We start from the raw sequence: 19,753 nt of genomic DNA on the forward strand, positions 1-19,753 counted from the left end.
GAATCGTATATCCCGCGCTGGATTATAGCTAGGTTGTAAAAAATACTGTCTACTCACCCCGTTATCTACTTGTCATGTACCAGTCATCGTCACCCATTTGGATTTTTGTCTTTGTTCTTTGCCTTTATTTTAGGAGTCCTTTCATCTTCTGCTTGCCCTAACATGATACCTATCTGGCTGTAGAAGGCGGTGTAGATGGAGGGGTTAAGGCAAGGCACACTGGCAGAAAAACGAGGCGGGGTGACTCACCGTGGACTTGCAAGCCCTGAGAGGTTGTTAGCAGTCAATCTTCTCTCGTAAACCACTGGAGCCACCACGTCATGGATTTTCCTGCGGAAGAAGAACTCGTGCTCGCTCGGTGGAGGGAGATCGATGCCTTCAAACGCCAAGTTGAACTTTCGGCTGGAAAGCCACGCTATGGATTCCTAGACGGCCCTCCGTTCGCTACCGGAACCCCTCATTATGGGCACTTGCTTGCTTCGGTAAGATCACAGCGATCAATTTGCGAATAAGTTGCAAGTGGTTCTAAAAATTTCCACTAGACAATCAAGGATGTGATCCCCCGTTATTGGTCTATGAAGGGATTCCATGTGGAGCGCCGTTTTGGCTGGGATACGCATGGTGTTCCCATTGAGTAGGTCCAATTCGATTCAAGACAAGACTTGTTCAAGATCGTGTACCTAATTTCTGGCTGACACAAAACTCAGATATGAGATCGACAAAAAATTGGGCATGTCTGGTCTGCAGGCGGTCCAAGAGATCGGAATTGAGAAATACAACGAGGAGTGTCGGTCGATTGTTATGAGATACGCAACAGAATGGCGCCAAACCATCGAGCGATTGGGTCGCTGGATTGACTTCGATAACGATTACAAGGTACGCTCGAGCACGTCTGATTGTCTGCGCCCTTGTGTTAATGTTTTTTTTCTTGTCATCTAGACCATGAACCCATCATTCATGGAATCCGTCTGGTGGGTTTTCAAGGAACTCTTCGATAAGGGCCTCGTCTACCGCGGATACCGTGTTATGCCTTACTCCACCGCCCTCAATACGCCGCTCAGCAACTTCGAAGCGCAGCAGAACTATAAGGATGTTCAGGACCCCGCCGTTGTTGTGACATTCCCTCTGTTGGATGACCCTGATACATGCCTGCTTGCATGGACCACCACCCCATGGACACTTCCATCGCACACCGGTTTATGTGCTAACCCCAACTTTGAGTACGTCAAGATCTACGATGAGGCGACAAAGAAAAACTACATCCTCCTCGAGGCTCTTCTTCGGACTATCTACAAGGACCCGAAGAAGGCTAAGTTCAAGATCGTCGACCGCATCAAGGGTTCCGACATGCTTGGATGGAAGTACCAACCCCTCTTTGATTACTTCTATGAAGAATTCAAGGACTGTGGCTTCCAAGTGCTGAATGACGAATATGTCACTGCTGAGGATGGTGTGGGTATTGTTCACCAGGCTCCTGCTTTTGGTGAGGAGGATTACCAAGTCGCCATGAACCACGGCGTCATTTCCGAGACTCGTCTTCCTCCTAATCCCGTTGATCCGCAGGGCTGTTTCACAGCTGAAGTCCGGGACTTTGCGGGCCAGAACGTCAAGGTTGCTGACAAGGGCATCATCAAGCTCCTCAAGAGCAATGGTCGTGTCCTTGTTGACAGCCAGATTACTCACAGCTATCCTTTCTGCTGGCGGTCCGATACCCCTCTGATCTACCGTGCTGTGCCATCTTGGTTTGTGAAGGTTAAGCCTATCATTCCCGACATCCTTGATGGCATTGAAAAGTCTCACTGGGTCCCCTCCAATGTTAAGGAGCGGAGATTTGCCAGTTGGATTCGGAACGCTCATGACTGGAACATTTCTCGGAACCGTTTCTGGGGAACGCCACTGCCATTGTGGGTTAGTGACGATTTCTCGGAAATTGTTGCTGTCGGTAGCATCGAGCAACTTAGGGAATTGAGTGGCTATGAGGGCGAGCTCACCGATATTCATCGTGATAAGGTCGATCACATTACCATTCCTTCTAAGAAAGGAAATGGTGTCTTGAGACGTGTTTCGGAGGTCTTTGATTGCTGGTTCGAATCAGGAAGTATGCCCTTTGCAAGTGTCCACTACCCCTTTGAGGGTGCAGAGGAGTTTGAAGACCGTTTCCCAGCAGACTTTATTGCCGAAGGTCTCGAGTAAGTTACTCCCCCCCCCCCCCCCCCCCCCCCCCGGCTTTTTTTCTGCCGGTTTTCACGCGCTAATGTTAGATTTTAGCCAAACACGAGGGTGGTTCTATGTACTCAGCGTTATCGGGGTCCATCTGCGCCAAAGACTACCATACAAGAATGTCGTGGTGAATGGCATTGTCCTCGCAGAGAACGGTCTAAAGATGTCTAAAAGGTGTGTAAACAACATCTCGATATGACCATGACCTGAACCTTATCTTATACGCTAATTCCACAGATTGAAAAATTACCCTGACCCATCGCTGATCATGAATTCATACGGGTGAGTTCCGCAGCTCTTCACTTCCGATTCGTTCACTTTTCACGCTCTTCGGGAGTTCTCCATACAAATTTTCATTAACATTGTCCAAACAGATCGGACGCTCTTCGATTGTACATGATCAACAGCCCTGTCGTTCGTGCGGAGCCTCTTAGATTCAAAGAAACTGGCGTCAAGGAAATCGTCAGTAAAGTGCTTCTCCCATTGTGGAACAGCTACAAGTTCTTCGAGGGCCAGGTTACCCTCCTGAAGAAGACTTCCGACATCGAATTTGTCTTTGATCCTGCAGCAGAGAGCACTAACACAAACGTGATGGATCGTTGGATCCTTGCCAGCTGCCAATCACTACTCTTGTTCATTAACCAGGAGATGGCCGCTTACCGTCTGTATACCGTTGTACCGCGACTCCTAGAGTTGATTGATAACACGACAAACTGGTACATTCGCTTCAACCGCAAGAGACTTAAGGGTGAAAATGGCGTTGATGATACATTGCACGCCCTGAACACTCTCTTTGAGGTTCTCTACACTCTTGTCCGAGGCCTTGCTCCATTCACTCCATTCATCACCGACAACATCTACCAGCGCCTTCTTCCCCACATTCCCGAGTCGCTCCGTGCCGAAGACAGCCGCTGCGTACACTTCCTTCCCTTCCCCGAAGTGCGCCAAGAGCTCTTTGACGAAGTTGTTGAACGCAGAGTTGCTCGGATGCAGACCATTATCGAACTCGGCCGTATTTCTCGCGAACGTCGGACTATCGGTCTTAAGACCCCTTTGAAGTCACTTGTTGTGATTCATAATGACCCGCAATACCTCGAAGATGTCAAGTCCCTCGAGCCCTACATTCTCGAGGAGCTTAACGTTTTGGAGCTTGTTCTCTCCTCCGACGAAGCCAAATACGACGTTGAATACTCAGTGTCCGCTGACTGGCCTGTGCTTGGAAAGAAGCTGAAGAAGGCTGTTCAAACAGTTAAGAAGGCTTTGCCATCTCTTACTAGCAATGACGTGAAGGGATATCTCGCGGACAAGAAGATCTTGGTGGATGGCATTGAACTCGTTGAGGGTGACCTTATTGTGAAGCGAGGAATCAAGGAGACTGACAACTCCAAGGGCATGGAAACCAACACCGATTCTGACGTGTTGACCATTCTTGATGTGAACTTGTACCCAGAGCTGGCTCATCAGGGTCTGGGTCGTGAGATCATCAACCGAGTTCAACGCCTTCGCAAGAAGGCTGGTCTTGTCCCCACCGACGATGTGAAAATGGAATACACCGTGATCTCGGACCCCGACAACATTGGCCTCGGTGAGGCTTTCAAATCTCAGGCTCAAGCCTTTGAGAAGGTCCTGCGCCGCCCAGTTGACCAGAGTGCATTTGGTGGCGATAAGCTTCCTACCGGAGAGGAAGAGGGTACTATCTCACAGGAAGAACAGGAGGTGCAAAATGCCACTTTCTTGTTGCGCCTGCTCAAGCTTTAAAAAGCCAACCAAAAGAGCATATGTAGATATCGAGTCTACTTTTTCACTATTTTTTTGTTGTTTTGAATGAAATCATATGGCCTTTCATCAATAGTTCACCTTCAATAACTAGCGAACTTCAACCTAGAATAATTTACAAATGCTCCTTCTTGCGCCGTCATACCAAAACGGCTCCAAATCTTTGAGTGCTTCCGATGCCTTTGATTCTACCAACATATAATTTCAAGGAACAATTCTTTAGCCCTTTTTGGATGCCGCCTGTTGGGTTGGTTAGCGTGTCGAACGGCGCAGCACTCGCTCGTCACCTACCAGGTAGCAATTCTTCAATCGCATAAACTCTTTGGCACACATATCTTTATGCACCGAGTTGTAATCCGTAAGAACACACTTGCCGTATGCCGCAACCTATCAGGCTAGTTAGTTCGGTAATGGCGAGATGAGGTCAGTCAGAAGCTACACACCTCTACGGAGCATTGGGCTGAAGCTTTGGCAATCTTCTCAACTGGACGAGTTTTTCCCGGCATCTTGGAAGGATGATGTGAGGATGCGGCTCTGAAATGCAAAGTAGCTTAATATTCCGATGTGAAGCCAATAGAACCTCAAGACATGGAAATCCAAGAATGTTACATAAGGCCACGTGACCGTCCTGCATCTTTCTGTCGCGACAACCAAAACAACCCGCTTAGCCTACCGTTACTTCGATTAATGGCGCATGGGTAGTTCATTGTTCCTATTCTTTTGGAATTTCTGATTGCAGAGGGCCTCTGTCCGCGCATGCCTTTCATCCTCGGTGCTCCCCGCTTTCGCGATGATTTATTTGGTCCTGCAGCTCTATGACCCAGATGCGACAAGCGCGCCTTAAGACCGCGAATTTTCGATGCCTCCGATATCCTCTCAGCGTCGAGCGGTGACCGAAGAGATCTCATCTCTTTCAGACGATGGTAGGGCGCAACCAATCACTCATTGACTAAACGGAACCTGACCTCCATAGATGTTGGCTTTCTCTACCAGGTTGTTGCTGCCGCCGAGACAAAACCCGAAGCAGATCGACTCCCATTCCGTGCGCTCTTCGAAGCATACGATGAAGTCATTGGCGAACATGGCGTCAACGCGGATCCTGGCCATGCATGCCTACGCTTCCTGTTCAAGATGGGAAGCAAAGGTGTGCGCGGCGAGACTCTCTTCGACAAATTCGAGAATGCGCTCCAACAGATGGGAATCGTGATCGAAATCGGCGAGGACGGCTCTACGAACCTTAATGAGACACATGACTATGATCAATATACAGCGGATGTTACCCACAGCCAGACGGTTGACCATCACCATGACCATGTTCCAATTACGAATGGAGTACCACCGACCCCCAAGCGGCGCGCATCGTTCAACACTACGTACGACATTGGCGAGGATGCTACACAGAGAAGTGCAGTCAATCGCCCTAGCTCTCGATCGTCAATGTCGCGACTTGAAAATGGCAAACCCGAGTTTTCTAAACTAAAACTGTCACCTACATCTGGACATGATTCCGGGCCTACCAAATCGCCAGATCGGACACAATTAATCAGCCAGTTCTTGGATGTTGGTCGGCGATTGCTCAGCAGGTTTGATGGAACAGAAAACAAGCATGGGGTCACGGAAGAACCCCCATTGACTAATGGAGTGATTGCGAGGTCGGCCGTTGCCCGTGATCGTTCGAGGAGAATTGCCGAAGCCTCACGTCCCCGTCGTTCACCCTCATACGATTCCTCGGACACCTCCGAGTCCGAAGATGTGCAATCAATCATGTCGCAGAGCCCAGAACACGACTCTTTTGACAAAGAAGAGGTGCCACCAGAGTTTATTTATCGCCCGCAGCTTTCGGATCTACTTCGGGATGCATCAACCTTCAACATGTATCGACAACGATCGATCTGCCGTCGAATTTTGACACAATGGCTGAAAAAAGCCTTTCAAGCACGACAGACTCGCCAAACCAGGGAAACACTTGCTGTAAATTATGATCGAGGCCTTCTTCTCCGACAAGCCTTTGAGCCATGGCGCGGAGTAATTCAAGAAAAACGCCACTCGGCTCGAACAGATCGATTCTTCAAGCACCTTGAAGCGCGTGCCAGTCGCGCACGGGATTTATATCTAATGACAAAGGCATTCAGTCATTGGGCCCAACTTGCGTCGGAAGAAGTAGCTCGGACCTCTGCTGCCCGGAGACATGTACTTGGTGTCAAATATTTCAATGCCTGGCGCGAGATCACTGCTGTCAATGAGTTGAAGGCTCAGCGGTTTGCACTACGGAGGCCTTTTAACACGTGGCGGAAGAAGATCCAAGATTTGAAGGCAGCAGAGACACAAGCAGTCAGTGTACGCAACACAAAAATTCAAAAAGCAGCGTTTTGGGACTGGTGGTGGTGCTTCTGCGACCGGCGTGTTCTTGAGGTTTCTGATTATCGACTCAAAAGACGGTCACTTCTTTCCTGGCTTCGGAACTTGAGAACTAATCGAGAGCGCGACCATGAAATAGACCTGCACAACAAACGATCATCACTGAAGTCAGTATTTCAGATATGGTCTCATCACTCGAAAACAATTGCACTTGCAGATCAGCAAGTCCAGGTTTCTCGGCGCCAACATGACCTCAGAGAAACCTTTGATGAATGGAGAATTCAGTCTCGGCTGGCACCGGCTGCTTCTCGTGTCTCTGAGATGGTCGATACTAGGATTCTACGAAACGCCCTTTCGCGGTGGATTGGGAAGATCGAAATGATCAGACAGGCGGAAGAGGTAGATCGCCATCGAATCCAACACAACGCGTGGATCTCCTGGAATGATACGCTTCGCTGCTTGGCTCTTCGTGCTCGAATTGACGAGCGGATCAAAATGGAGGCGATGTACAAATGGATTCTGATGGAAAGATTTGAGCTAATGCGAAGGATACGAGAGCAACGCATCAAGCGGGAAGTATTCTCTCGATTCGTGACAAACACTCGGGATACTTACACCCGTTTACTCTTTCATGCTGAAGCTCATGAGGCTCATCAAACCGAAAATTTAGTTCGATCTAAATTTGCCATTTGGCGTGATCAAGTGCAACTTCAGCGCGAGCGGGAGTATGTAGCATCTGAGTTTTATGCTCCACAGCTCGCAGCTGAGTCTCTTACGATCTGGCGATCCAAGCATAATCAAGTAGTCAAGATGGAAGGTTGGGCTCAAGATGCTCGATTCTATTTCTTGATGAAGAAGTCCATGAAGCAATGGCATCAGGCCAAAGTGAACTCTGGCAAACGACGGCGGCAAGAGTCGTATGCTAAAGTCCGGCGGCATATCAAGGTCAACCTCGCGTCTAAGGCGTTGGCTGCCTGGTCATCAAAAACTCGAATCATCATGGATATGGAGCAACAAGCTGCTGATGTTGATCGCGAAAAATTGCTTGCCGACGCATCCGAGATATTCGTCCAATGGCACGACAAAACAACCAAGAGAGTTCAGGATTGCCAGGACGCCGATGACTCCTATTTCCGACAACTCGCGTTTGGCCAGATGATGCAAATGTCCGAAACCTTCATCATTCGACGTGAGATGGAAGACCAAGCAGACAATGTATATCGATTGCATGTCCTACGACTGGCGGCAGCTTCTCTTCGCAAGCTCAGCCTTCGTATCTTCCAGATGGGTAGTACCGCCGAGACCGCCGAAGCCATGCGGGAAAGAAATTTGCGGAAGCATTCGAGAAACATGTTCCGTGATTGGGTGGACAAAGCCCGAGTGAAGCTGGAGGCTCGAGATTCGGCCGGTCCAACCTTCACGCCTGCACGAATTTCAACCTTTGGAAATGGCGATGGCCTCGGATCAGCGATGTTTGATCCCTGGTATCAAGAGCAGGCAGAAACACCTTTCAAAATAAGTGACTTCACAGCAACATCCCAGGCAACATCTCAGACAACCTCCCATGATCCGATGTCTGCAAGCCCCTTGGCAACCCCCAATTTCACGACCTCTCCTTCTAAACGAGCCGCCCGGGCGCGAGCCCTCGCCCAAATGTCCACCACCCCCGCCACACCCTTACGCACACCTTTCGCAAGTCGACTACTTCGAGCCGGGGCTACGACTGCTTTGTCCACCTCTTCCAAACAACCACGGACTGGTCGGCGAAGCTCCGTGGGAAATAGCGTCCGGTTTGTGGATGAAGAACCTCCCGAGTCCCCGACAGATGGTCGTAGATCAGCGAATCGACGATCTTGACGTTCTTGTTCGGTATATGATCTCTATGAAGCTGCTTCAGCCTCATGTACATCAGCGATGGTTATAATGTTTTCTCTCATGCCCTGTCAATAGGTGCGATCATGTTTCATTCAATGCATCATCCGGCGCAACATATAGCGGGTTCAAGGGTTTCTGGTTCTTTGGTATACTCTTTTGTACTTTTGCCATGATTGAATGTGATCCTTAAATTATGAAATGGCCTTTTCTAGAGAACTTGTAGGGGAAGGCATGTTCGTTCAATGAGATATGTAATTGTCTACTGTATAGTATCTGGTTGATCCCGCCGAGGTCAGATATAGTAAATGCTTATCGGGGAGCTCTGTAGAGCTGTCCCAGATAACTTAGAGCTCTTTGAATACAAATTTATTACCCTGAGAAATAGCAATCGCTGGATTCACAACATGTTTAGATTCGTACCTAGCTCCTTTGTGTTGTTCAAGTTGATGGTCATCAGTCACAAGTGGAGCGGAAGCGTAATTGACGTCTCTCTTCCGCCTTGTCCCCTGCATGTATCCAGACAACTTCCCAAACCCACATCTCCTACCTTCCGTTCCCCCTGCAACTCTGGCTACTCCCAGGCATAATAAACTTGGAGCTGGCAATGTTGTAACGTGTTTTCGAGCGCAACGAGCGTCCAACTCCCGAACAAACCGCCTCTATGCGAGCGGTACTGCCGGGGAGACCCCCAGCGAAGCTCCAGTCGTTCAGCACGGCGCTGTGGGATGGTCTTCGTGTTGTTGTAAGTACTCACAATCCTTGCCTAAGTTTTGCTTCAGCTCTGCAGCTTATCTAAATCCCCTATTGCTGACCCTTGTCCCCGCGCGTTCCCCAATAGGCATACATCTCCGGCCACGCGCTGGTTATCCTCGGCGGTCCGCAAACGCTCCTCCAAACGATTTACGTCGATGACACAGATGCCCTCGAGGCCGTAGCGTTTGACGAAACATCTGGCAGGATTGCAGTTTGCGGTGGCCCTGATGTATTCGTGTACCAGCCGTACGGCATCCAAGGCGAGACGCTCAAGGTGCGCATACAACCCCACCACTCGAAGCTTGGTCGACCAGCAACACAGTCTCAAAAATGCAATCACAATTTATGTTGACACATGGCTTCCTTTAGTGGTCACTTCTTTATACATTCCGCGCCCCCGATGGCGACGAACCGATCTATACATTATCGTGGGGTTCCTCCAACGAGCTCCTCGTGGGCAACTACCGCCTCGCCCTTTGGTTTATGAACGACGAACCGCGCCTTGTATGGAAAAGAAAGCTTGCGACACCCGTGAAATTCGCGCAATTTTCCCCAGATTCGTCCTTGATTGTTACAGTGGGGCACTATGACCGCCTAGTCAAGGTATGGAGGCGACTTGCCTTCGGCGCAGACGAGGTTCGGTTCGAGAACTCGTATCTGCCCCATCCGAATGTCGTCACCGGGATGCACTGGCGGTTACCTCGGCACCCCGAGCAATCTATGGATAATGTTCTGTATACATTTTGCGCGGATAACAAGATTCGAGTATGGGCAGTGACGGACCTTCATGCGCTCTCTGCACTACAGTTCTGGGCAGAGATTGACATGGGCGAATCAGTACAACCTAGGCATGCGTCGGACGAGGACGAAGGGCCGCAACGGCGGTACGGGTTTATTTTGGATGGCCGTGACTTCTGTGTTGCAACTGAGCGTGCTGTTCAGAGGACTACAGGAAACAAAGAGAATCATGCCCTAGAACATATAATCGAGGTTGCGAGCAAGGCTCCAGAGATATGTGTTGTCATTGATGGCCAGGGCCATATGTCTGCTTGGGCCTTGGAAGATATCGGTTCTAAAGCAAAGACCAAATTGAGCGTCTTCAATATTCTCCATGTCGAAGGATTGGACTTCGGATTTGCATTCGATCAGTCACCACAAGAAGACTACGCTCAAATTCGCGCATTCCAGAGTACAACATCAGACGACAAGCTCAGCGTTCTGGTCCATCACTTTGACGGTCGGATCGAGTGGTATGATTCTCATGTGGATGTTCTGTTTGATCCTGCACCCCGCACGAAAAGAATCACCCAAATGGCTTCTTGGTCCGGCCATACTGCCCCTGTGAAAAAGATTGTCCGAAATGCGATTGGAGATACATTGGTGTCACGTACCAATGAAAACAAAGCTACTGTATGGACACAGCGGCGTCGGGATGGAGGATTGATATTAGCACACAAGAGCGTCCTCCTTTCAGATGAGCATATCCATCGGACATGCGTCCTTGAGAACAGGAATCTTCTCGTCAATCTTCACCACAATGGGGTCTCCCTATGGGATTTCAGCTCAAATCATGCCAAAAAATTGGCTTCCTTGCCATTCACACTGCCCGGCAAGCCACTATGTGTACTACCAATCCCCAGCACCCAATCGACTCCAGGCGTTTCCTATGTAGCGACGATATGGGCAGACATGCATGGAATTGCGTGGGAAATACGAGGCCCAAGCCAGGAAGGCCACAAAGGGGACTTTCTAGATGGCCATGGCTATCAATTCCGAGAATTTTGCACTTTCGACATGGGGCTGAAGGAGGATATTGCATATATCCTTCCCGTGGACCCAGCAGGCTCCAAAACAAAAATATCGGGGTTCTTTGATTCTTTTTCTACCGACATTGCTCTCTCCTACAGCTACAGTGGAGTTGTGCGGACATGGACAGCCACAGTCGATCCAACGAATGTGAAGGTCGATTGGCTTCTTCAATCAACCGTTGATACAGGCATCACCAACCCATCTATGGCTAGTGGTAGCTCTATTCGCAAGGCAGCTCTGGTTGATGAGGACCGGACTCACCTCACAATCTGGGACACCAACAATGCTCAGCTGGAGTTTGAGGAACATTTCGCTCCACATGACATTATCCGGGATTTGGACTGGACGTCAACACCAGACAAACAGTCCATCTTAGCGGTGGGATTCCCACACAAAGTTGTTCTCTTATCTCAGCTGCGCTATGATTATCTAGATTCTCGACCCTCGTGGACACAGGTTCGGGAGATCTGGATTCGAGATCTCACGCCTCACCCTATAGGAGACTCTTGCTGGCTGAATAACGGCCACTTGGTCATTGGTGCTGGCAACCAACTGTTCGTTTATGACAAGGATATTGATGTTGGAGACCGCCTAGTGTCTGAGCTTCGGATGCCATCTCGAGGGCTGTCATCTGTCGATCTCTTCGACGTTGTCAGTCGCCTGAATGGCCCGTTGCCTGTGTTCCATCCACAGTACTTGGCACAGTGCATTCTGGCTGGGAAGACTAGCTTGGTACATTTGATTCTCTTGAACCTACACCACAAGCTGAAGTTCTACACCGAGGGCGATGAGCTAGATTGTTTCCTAGAGATGCCAGTAGAATGTTTCTACGAGGAAGATGTAAGTGCGCAACATTTCATTTCTCTTCCCAATGCTAACAAAAGTCAGGGTTCCCAACAAGCGATCTCCAAGGAAATACGCTCTTCCTACGTCGATTCCACTGACGAGGAATTGTTATCTGTCGTAGATGAAAACACCGCGGCCGCGCTCAATGAGAGTCTAGCACGGATCGCCTTGCCACAACTGTCTAGCCACGAACAATTCCGCTTGGCAGATACCATTGAATGTGTTTCCATGGTTGAGAAGCACCGGCGCTCGATGGACGACAACGCAGCACGCTATCTCTTATTCTTCCGACAGCATATGCTACGGCGCACTCAAGGGGTGGCCAACAAAGACACTGTCTCATGGCGGGAGATTGTTTGGGCTTACCATAGCAGCAGCCAAGATATTCTCACAGATCTTGTCTCCCGGCAATTCAATGGAAAATTGACGTGGAGGGCTGCTCGTGAAAGCGGTCTCTTCATGTGGCTATCGGATTCCATAGCTGTGGTGCGTGTCTGTCATATCATTTTCTTAGCCATGAACTAACCGGTTAATTAGAAAGCACAACTCGAAATCCTCGCCCGGTGTGAATACACCAAGACGGAAGAGAAAAATCCCATCGACTGTACTTTGTATTACCTCGCCCTCGGAAAGAAGAACGTCCTTCAGGGTCTCTGGCGTATTGCACACTGGAACCGTGAACAAGCAGCAACCCAACGTTTGTTGGCAAATGACTTCAAGGAACCGCGATGGAGGACATCTGCGCTCAAGAATGCTTATGCATTGCTTGGAAAGCGACGGTTTGGTAATTCGAACCTCATATTGTCTACAAATGAGCACTGCCAGCTAACACTAAACAGAATATGCTGCATCTTTCTTCCTTCTCGCTGATCATCTGCGTGACGCTACAAACGTCATCATAAACCAGATGGGTGATCTCCAGCTCGCGATCGCAATCACTCGAGCCTCAGAAGGGGATAACGGACCGGTTCTTCGGGAGATACTGGAAGAAAAAGTATTGCCTGGGGCCGCTTCCAAGGGCAACCGCTGGATGGCCTCTTGGGCTTTCTGGATGCTTGGACGACGGGATATGGCAGTGCGGGCACTGATTGTGAGTACTTCTTCTCTGGCTGCCAGGGCCCCAACTAATCAGATCTAGTCGCCGGTTGAGACCCTCCTATCACCGACGACGACCCCAGCCACCCCGGGAAGCCCCGGGCGAGTAACCCTTCAGTCGAAATCATATCTTTCCAACGACCCTGCCTTGGTAGTCTTATACCAGCAACTCCGCGAAAAGACACTCCAAACCCTCAAAGGCGCCTCCAAAGTGCGACCCAGAGAAGAATGGGAATTCGTTATCCGCAATGCCCGACTCTACGACCGTATGGGCTGCGACTTCCTCGCTCTCGACTTGGTACGCCACTGGGAGTTCCTGGGTGGACTCCCTACTCAGGATGCATTGAAGCCTAATACCTCCCTGGAGATGGATGAGAACGGAGTCGATTACCGAAGAATGCTTCGTCGGCGGAGCAGCCTCGTTGTTGCTGACATGCCGGTGCGCCGGGCAGATGTCTTGCCGGAGCCCGCCGTTTCTAGAATCCCACCCGGCGAGCAACCGATGAAAGAAGAACAGAAACCGAAGCCGAAGCCACCTCCTACGATGTTTCATGAGCCGGATGCCAATTCGTTGCTAGACAGCTTTGGGTTCTAGGTTGGGGACTTATTTATGTAGCCACTGTACTATTTCCTGGATATACATACATCCAGTTACTATCAAGTGAAAACCTGGAATCTGGGGCATATATAACGTAGCGTCTCTCATGTCCAAACAGTTAAATAATAGCGGTCAATGGGAGAATCCATGTGATCCATCACTCTAAATCATGGTTCACGTGATTTACGAGACTGTGGGAAGGTCCGTCTAGGAACTTCCCTGAATTGTACTCTGTACAACGTACAGTGTTATACAACATACTTCCTCATTCCAATGGCTGTTGAGCCTGAGAAGCTAAAGGGGAGCTGACCAAGGATCAACTCCGGCAAGTGGATGAATGATGTTCACACAGCACGGGCCTTGATCCCTGCGGAATATGATGTCGCAGATTATCTCTGGAGAATAAGGAGAATAAGGAGGCTGGTATGATGTCAGTCACCATCAACCAATTGGCCCGACAGACATATTACCTTTTGATTATGATTCGACCTCTCCAAGATTCTGTATGATGCTCATCCCACCCCCTCACACCATGATCAACGATGCCTAGCCATTGCAAGGAGAAAGCTACACAGAAGCGGTCAAGATGCGTGGAGACGAATCGAGTTAGCGATGCAGAGTAAAAAAATCCGCAGAAGATTCCGGCTGACAATTGTGCTGAACCCCATTGAGCTCACTGGTTGCACTACAGCCCGTAGCGCGCTTTAGCTACTCCAGTGGCCCCAGATGGCTGCAAATGGGATCCAGATAGCCTGACGGATTACCTATCCTAGTGCGATCGGCGGCGCCAATCTACGCTATTACATCGCAATCGCGCCGATCCTTCAGCTCGTCCACAAACTTCTTGTGAACGATGGAGACTTAGGCCGAGCGTCAGATCTCTCGCGCGCCAATAGCCTAGGTCACCTCGATCTGCCGATCGGGAAACAATGCAGACTTTCATACAAACTAAAATCAAGAACCGATGCTTTAAGACTCTCCCCGCCCGCTGAGAGCTTGAAGCTCTTCTCTCTCTTCTCTCTCCGACTTTCGATATTTTGTTTGTGTATACTAGTGATACCCCTCATCACCTTTTCCAGTGACAATGCCTACCGAAATCCCAGGACCGCCCGGAGTTCCCCTCCTGGGTAATGTTTTCGACGTTAACCCTAATGAGACCTGGAACTCGCTCAACAAGTTGGCAAAACAATTTGGTATGACAGCAACCCGTCCACAGACCTGGACAACACCCAGCACTAGCGAGTAGTCCCTGATTTCATTAGGCTCCATTTTCAAGATCAATGCTCTCGGCCATGAGATTGTATTCATCGGCAGTGTCGCTCTGTTGGAAGAAATTTGCGACCAGACCCGATTCCGCAAGTGCGTTACGGGACCAGTAGTCGAGATCCGACATGCCGTGCACGACAGTCTATTCACAGCATACGACTATGAGAAGAGCTGGGGCATCGCCCACCGGATCATGATGCCTCATCTCACGCAATCTGCGACCGATAACCTCTTCGGCGACATGGCAGAGGTCATCCCAGACCTGACTAAAAAGTGGAGCGCAGGAACCAAGACTCGGACCCTGCTCACCAAAGACCTGGACCGTCTCCTGCTTGCATCATGCATGCAATGTTTCTTTAACCAGCGCGTGCATGTGCTCGAAGGCGCCGAACCACCTATGCTCGCTGCCATGGACGGCGCCACCATGGAGGCGATGAAGCGACCCACCCGCCCCAAGCTCCTGAACTGGCTGTACCAACGCCGATTCGAGAAAGACACAAAGACCATGCGCGGGTTCGCTGCGCAGGTAATCAAGACCCGGAAAGAGCAGCCAGAGACTGCCCGCAAGGACATCCTGGATGCGATGATGAATGGTGCCGACCCGGAGAGCGGCGAGAAGCTCACCGAGTCGCAGGTTATCGATGAGATCATCTCGATCTTCATTGGTGCTGCTACAGCACCCAATCTCGTCTCCTACGCCCTGTACTACCTGATGGAGAACCCGAGCGAGATCACCAAGGCGCAGGAGGAGATTGACCGGGTGGTCGGCGACGGTAATATCGACCTGGAGCACCTTCAGAGCCTTAATTACGTCGAAGCCATTCTGCGCGAATCGATCCGTCTTTGTGCCACCGCGCCAGGCTTCAACATTGAGCCCATTCCCTCCGACGATAAGAGCCCTATTCTTCTTGCCGGTGGCAAGTATCAAATTGCCCACAATCAACCTATGATTGCGGTCTTGAGTCAGGTCAACCGCGACCCAGCTGTCTTCGAGGACCCCGAGGCCTTCAAGCCTGAGCGTGTTTTCGGAGAGAAGTGGGATCAACTCCCTGCCGCCGCGAAGAAGGGTTTCGGTAATGGCAAGCGTGAATGCATTGGCAAGCTCTGGGCTTGGCGGTGGTCGTTCTTTACTCTCGCCAGCATTATTAAGGAGAACACATTTGAACTCGCGGACCCCACGTATAAGCTTGAGTCGAACGGTGCATTCAGTATCAAGCCGCTTGAGTTCTACGGTCTTGTTAGTCCGCGAAAGTAATTTTAAGATTGATTTTTGGGGGGTTGATGAGATTGGGTCAGCGGACATGAAGTCAATGAATTTGTTGATATACTCCAACGTTATAATGAATGAATCTAAAAATGGAAGAAGCTTAATCCTATCTTTATTTTTATTCTTATTTCTATCATTAAATCTGAAACATGAGTATTATCTAGGTAGTTCCTGAAGATGGGCTCATTACGTGGTGGCTACGTAGTGGGCGATTGCGCGATTGCGTATGTTTAACGCCACGCGGACATCTGAAACCCCCAAAGGCCACCAAGGAAAAATACGTCCATAGTTCTACATGGACAAGAAGCATTTGAAATAATGTGTTATATTGTATAACAAAAAAAGGACCAGCCTAGAAGTTTCTATATTGACACAGAAGCAGAAACCATTCCAGCTGGATATAGACCAGCCTCCGAAACAGAATGATCCAAGAGGCTATCTTTAAAATCATATAAAATCAAATCTCAAACGAAATAAAATTTTAACCGCTGTAATCAATGGTAACAGCCAGACGAACGGGACCAGAGGCCAAGTTAGCACCAATACCACCGACATCAGTCTCAGCGGAGGTGTAAGCGTTATCGACAGTACCGGCATTCTCGGTGACAGAAGAGCAAACAGAGCCAAGGGCATCACAGATCTTCATACCAGAGATGGACATGCCAGCATTCTGAGCAGAAATAACCGACACATCAAATCCAGACCAGCCATTGTTGGTAGTGGAGCCGAAGTCGAACTCACCCCAGGTGGAAGCGTAGCCACCCATAGTATCGGTGGGGATGGTGGAGCCGGAGGCGGCGGCCCAGCCACCATTGGTGTCCTCGTCGAAGGCAATGTACTTGGTCTCGCCGGCGGCAAGAGTGAAAGTGTTACAGGCGTTGCCGAACCAGCCTGTCATCTTGCCATCAGGGCCGTACTTGTTGAAGATGGCAACGGTCCAGTCCTCGGTGTTCGAGCCTGTGAACTGCGCAACGTACTTGTAGTTGCTGGCGGACGAGGCGTCAACGGAGATGATGTTGCTACCGTAGGGGTTGCCGACGTTGCCGGAGTATGTTTCGCCTGAGCCTGATGAGCTGGTGGAGCTGCCGAATCCAGCGGTGGAGTATGAGCCATCGGAGGGCGTGGCGGTCCAGCTACTGTCGCTGGTGCCTGAGGTGGCCTGGCGGCGCTCGAAGGCGGGTCTGGCCAGGGTACCGGTGGTGAGGGCTGCGAGCAGCATGAGAGACTTGGCGAATTGCATATTGATAGATTGTTTTGGGATGTGGAGTCACAAAAGAAGGTAAACTATCAATGAAGATATGAATGAGTGTTTATTGAGTCCTGGTTGAATTCAAAAGACAGTGTTGTAAATGAATGAATGAACGGTGGTACCAAAAGGAGTGTGGTTGATTGAAGAAAGAGAACAGACAGATGGAATAAGGACAGCTATATATACCCTCGAAATCGACAGAATCTGCTTCTTCCGCCACGCTTGCCTCGTAAGCCGAGAGCAAAAGATGAACCGAAAGTTCCGGGTACCTGGCTCCATCAAAGAGAACTATTGGGGGGGTACACACCTGGGCATACGTCAAACCGTTGAAAGGAATCGTATGCCATGGGTTCCACAGAGGTCGAGGCCATGGTTTCGATATGTACCTAGGTAGTCACCGTTGGAGGTGAAATGGAGTTGGATCCGGTCGATGGGTCAAATAGTAGATGCACGTAATATTATTGGGTCCACTGTATAGATACAACCCACCAGTAAATCTAGAATTTTAGATAATCCAGGGCATTTCTCATTGGCAGACCCATCAAAGTATGGGTTAGTCATTCTCTATATCCATGGATACTTGGTCTATAGATCCATGGATGGAGACGGAGTAAGCTCGGAATAAGACCACGTAGGGGAAGGCCCTTCCCAAGGTTACCTATTCTCCGCATTCTCAATTAAGAGAGATATATCACTCTTCCAGAATGCAGAGAAACCTTGGAAACAAACCAGATATGAGAACAGTCAGGAGTGCACAAACTAGGAAGGGAACCTCAAAGTGGACCATTCGACAAGGATGACTACCGATCTGAGAACTGAAAGGTTACAAATCGCATTCTCTGGGTCCAACTTCAAAGAATGCCCTAGTGTGGACCCAGCAGGGATCAGATCGTTTTAGTCTGGGGCTAAAGGCAACGGAACTATCAGGAACTCAGATCCAGGATGATTATGACTGTGGCCGCTGCATTCTCAAGATGCATGATCGAGCTGCACAATAACAATTTGGCCTTGAACGCTTCACTACTTCATACTAGGAGCATCCTATCACTTCCGGGAGCTCTCCGAAGTTGATTGTTGATGAATTTCGCAGCGTTTGTGTGATCCGTGGACGCTGACGTGGTGGTCCAGGAGAAAAGTAATATGATTGGCTAAAATTATGGCTAATTTGTCCAATCACAGTAGACTTTACAGTCTTGGCAGGGCATGGATTGTATTGTAACCAATCACCATTAACCCCTTTCACAATCCATGGTTTGCTACTTTGTTCCTCGAAGTTTCTTCAAAAACTGTTCAATTTCTTTTGGGAAAAGCCGCACTTCAGGCTTGGCTCCTGCTTCACATGCAAGTCATACGCTAAATATCTTAGAACCCCACCAACCTCCAGCGGGTTAGATTTCCCTAGGTGGATCGTTTGGTTCTTTCTGTTATTCCAGTGTTCCACTGAAGCGCCACCTCCCAGCCCTAACCCAAGGAGATGCGAATTCGGGGCAACAAATACCTCAGTGTTTGACGAGTGAACCTTGGAAGAGATATCAGGATGGATATTGCAATCGCCCCAGTGCGGAAACAGGCCATGGCATGGTGTGTGGTTCATTGTTTCTGGTATTTAGAACAAAGATTGAGCCTTTCTTGGCTTAAACGGTCGAAAATTAAGTTTAGACGCTACACAGAACAAAAACCCTGATCATCATTGTGAGACTTGGCCAAAATTGTGGGTTTTTGAGACAAAAGACAAGTCTAGGCATGTAAATGGTCCAGAAGGGTCTAGGAAGAAGTTGGCTAGGCTCTGTAATGCTCCTTGAAAACTTAGATTAGTAGACGCTTTCCCTACTTTCAAAACTAGAGTAGAGTAGTCGGCCGCGTATGCGGCCTTTGTCCTTAATTTTCGAAGCAGGACTTTACCAATTTGACTTATCTGGCTCAGAGTGGTATAAGGGACATTCTACGTGAGATAACTCAGACGCCATTTTTTCGATATTTTCGGAGTTTTTTTTTTTTAATAAAAATTTTCTAGATGCCTTTTTCGGGATTTTCTTTGTCGGTATTATAACCTTCTAGGAGAATAATGAATAGTAGTGCCAAGGAGACTCTAATGTGTACTACATACAAAGGCAGTAGAGGGCATAAATCATACAGAGAAATTTTCTATGTATAACCAGGGATACAGTATCTATTGCAATTACGCTGGTGAGGTTTGACTATTGCGCCTTTGTCTTGTTCCCGGCGTCTCTCGCCTATCGCAATAACCACAAGGCGTTTACCATATGCTAGGAAATCAGTTCACTATATCCATTGAAAAAATCCATGCAAAGATAGAATAATAGTCACACTGAGTAAGAAGAGTGAAGTTTGGTGCTTTGGTGCCTGTTTTATCAGGCATTAATTATACGATGATATCACGTGCAAACACCACCATCGTGCGTCATCATCTCGACCGCAGGTTTACTTCCACGTGATCGCCCAATGTCAAGGATGAATGTTGTAATCAGACGGGAACGCAGGCCGCTGCCCAGGTGCACCTGTGTGATTACATAAGATCATCTAACCACTCGGCTAAAGATACAGCGGGTTACAGGGATGTGTACGTTGTGTAGTTACATCTCGAGGAAACACCAAGTACAACTTATATAAGATGGGGATT

The 19,753-nt window shown here is 49.1% G+C and overlaps 6 protein-coding genes across 6 annotated transcripts; 4 read left to right on the forward strand and 2 right to left on the reverse strand.

Moving 5' to 3' along the window:
- Window positions 1-248: 248 nt before the first annotated feature.
- On the forward strand, window positions 249-3,978 carry N7537_000426 (isoleucine--tRNA ligase ILS1; the record flags this gene model as incomplete). Its single annotated transcript, XM_056891484.1, has 7 exons — window positions 249-482; window positions 543-634; window positions 708-876; window positions 940-2,189; window positions 2,269-2,394; window positions 2,458-2,502; window positions 2,595-3,978. The coding sequence occupies exons 1-7, from the start codon at window positions 321-323 to the stop codon at window positions 3,976-3,978; spliced, it is 3,228 nt and encodes a 1,075-aa protein (XP_056756479.1). The 5' UTR covers window positions 249-320.
- A 157-nt stretch (window positions 3,979-4,135) lies between these two features.
- N7537_000427 (uncharacterized protein) lies at window positions 4,136-4,502 on the reverse strand (the record flags this gene model as incomplete). The annotated part of the gene is made up of 3 exons (XM_056891485.1): window positions 4,136-4,236; window positions 4,263-4,383; window positions 4,440-4,502. The coding sequence occupies 3 exons, from the start codon at window positions 4,500-4,502 to the stop codon at window positions 4,136-4,138; spliced, it is 285 nt and encodes a 94-aa protein (XP_056756480.1).
- A 353-nt stretch (window positions 4,503-4,855) lies between these two features.
- Window positions 4,856-8,211, forward strand: N7537_000428 (Sfi1 family protein; the record flags this gene model as incomplete). The annotated part of the gene is made up of 2 exons (XM_056891486.1): window positions 4,856-4,919; window positions 4,970-8,211. The coding sequence occupies 2 exons, from the start codon at window positions 4,856-4,858 to the stop codon at window positions 8,209-8,211; spliced, it is 3,306 nt and encodes a 1,101-aa protein (XP_056756481.1).
- Window positions 8,212-8,890: 679 nt separating this feature from the next.
- Window positions 8,891-13,327, forward strand: N7537_000429 (uncharacterized protein; the record flags this gene model as incomplete). Its single annotated transcript, XM_056891487.1, has 7 exons — window positions 8,891-8,971; window positions 9,068-9,256; window positions 9,352-11,631; window positions 11,680-12,123; window positions 12,175-12,421; window positions 12,477-12,727; window positions 12,776-13,327. 7 exons carry the CDS (start codon window positions 8,891-8,893, stop codon window positions 13,325-13,327), a joined length of 4,044 nt encoding a protein of 1,347 aa, XP_056756482.1.
- Window positions 13,328-14,414: 1,087 nt separating this feature from the next.
- N7537_000430 (uncharacterized protein) lies at window positions 14,415-15,851 on the forward strand (the record flags this gene model as incomplete). Its single annotated transcript, XM_056891488.1, has 2 exons — window positions 14,415-14,523; window positions 14,593-15,851. 2 exons carry the CDS (start codon window positions 14,415-14,417, stop codon window positions 15,849-15,851), a joined length of 1,368 nt encoding a protein of 455 aa, XP_056756483.1.
- Window positions 15,852-16,344: 493 nt separating this feature from the next.
- Window positions 16,345-17,103, reverse strand: N7537_000431 (putative allergen; the record flags this gene model as incomplete). The annotated part of the gene is made up of 1 exon (XM_056891489.1): window positions 16,345-17,103. The coding sequence occupies one exon, from the start codon at window positions 17,101-17,103 to the stop codon at window positions 16,345-16,347; it is 759 nt and encodes a 252-aa protein (XP_056756484.1).
- Between the last annotated feature and the right edge of the window lie 2,650 nt (window positions 17,104-19,753).

This window comes from Penicillium hordei (assembly GCF_028827395.1).
Source record: "Penicillium hordei strain IBT 12815 chromosome Unknown utg000001l_segment0_segment0, whole genome shotgun sequence".
NCBI classification, from domain to species: domain Eukaryota; kingdom Fungi; phylum Ascomycota; class Eurotiomycetes; order Eurotiales; family Aspergillaceae; genus Penicillium; species Penicillium hordei.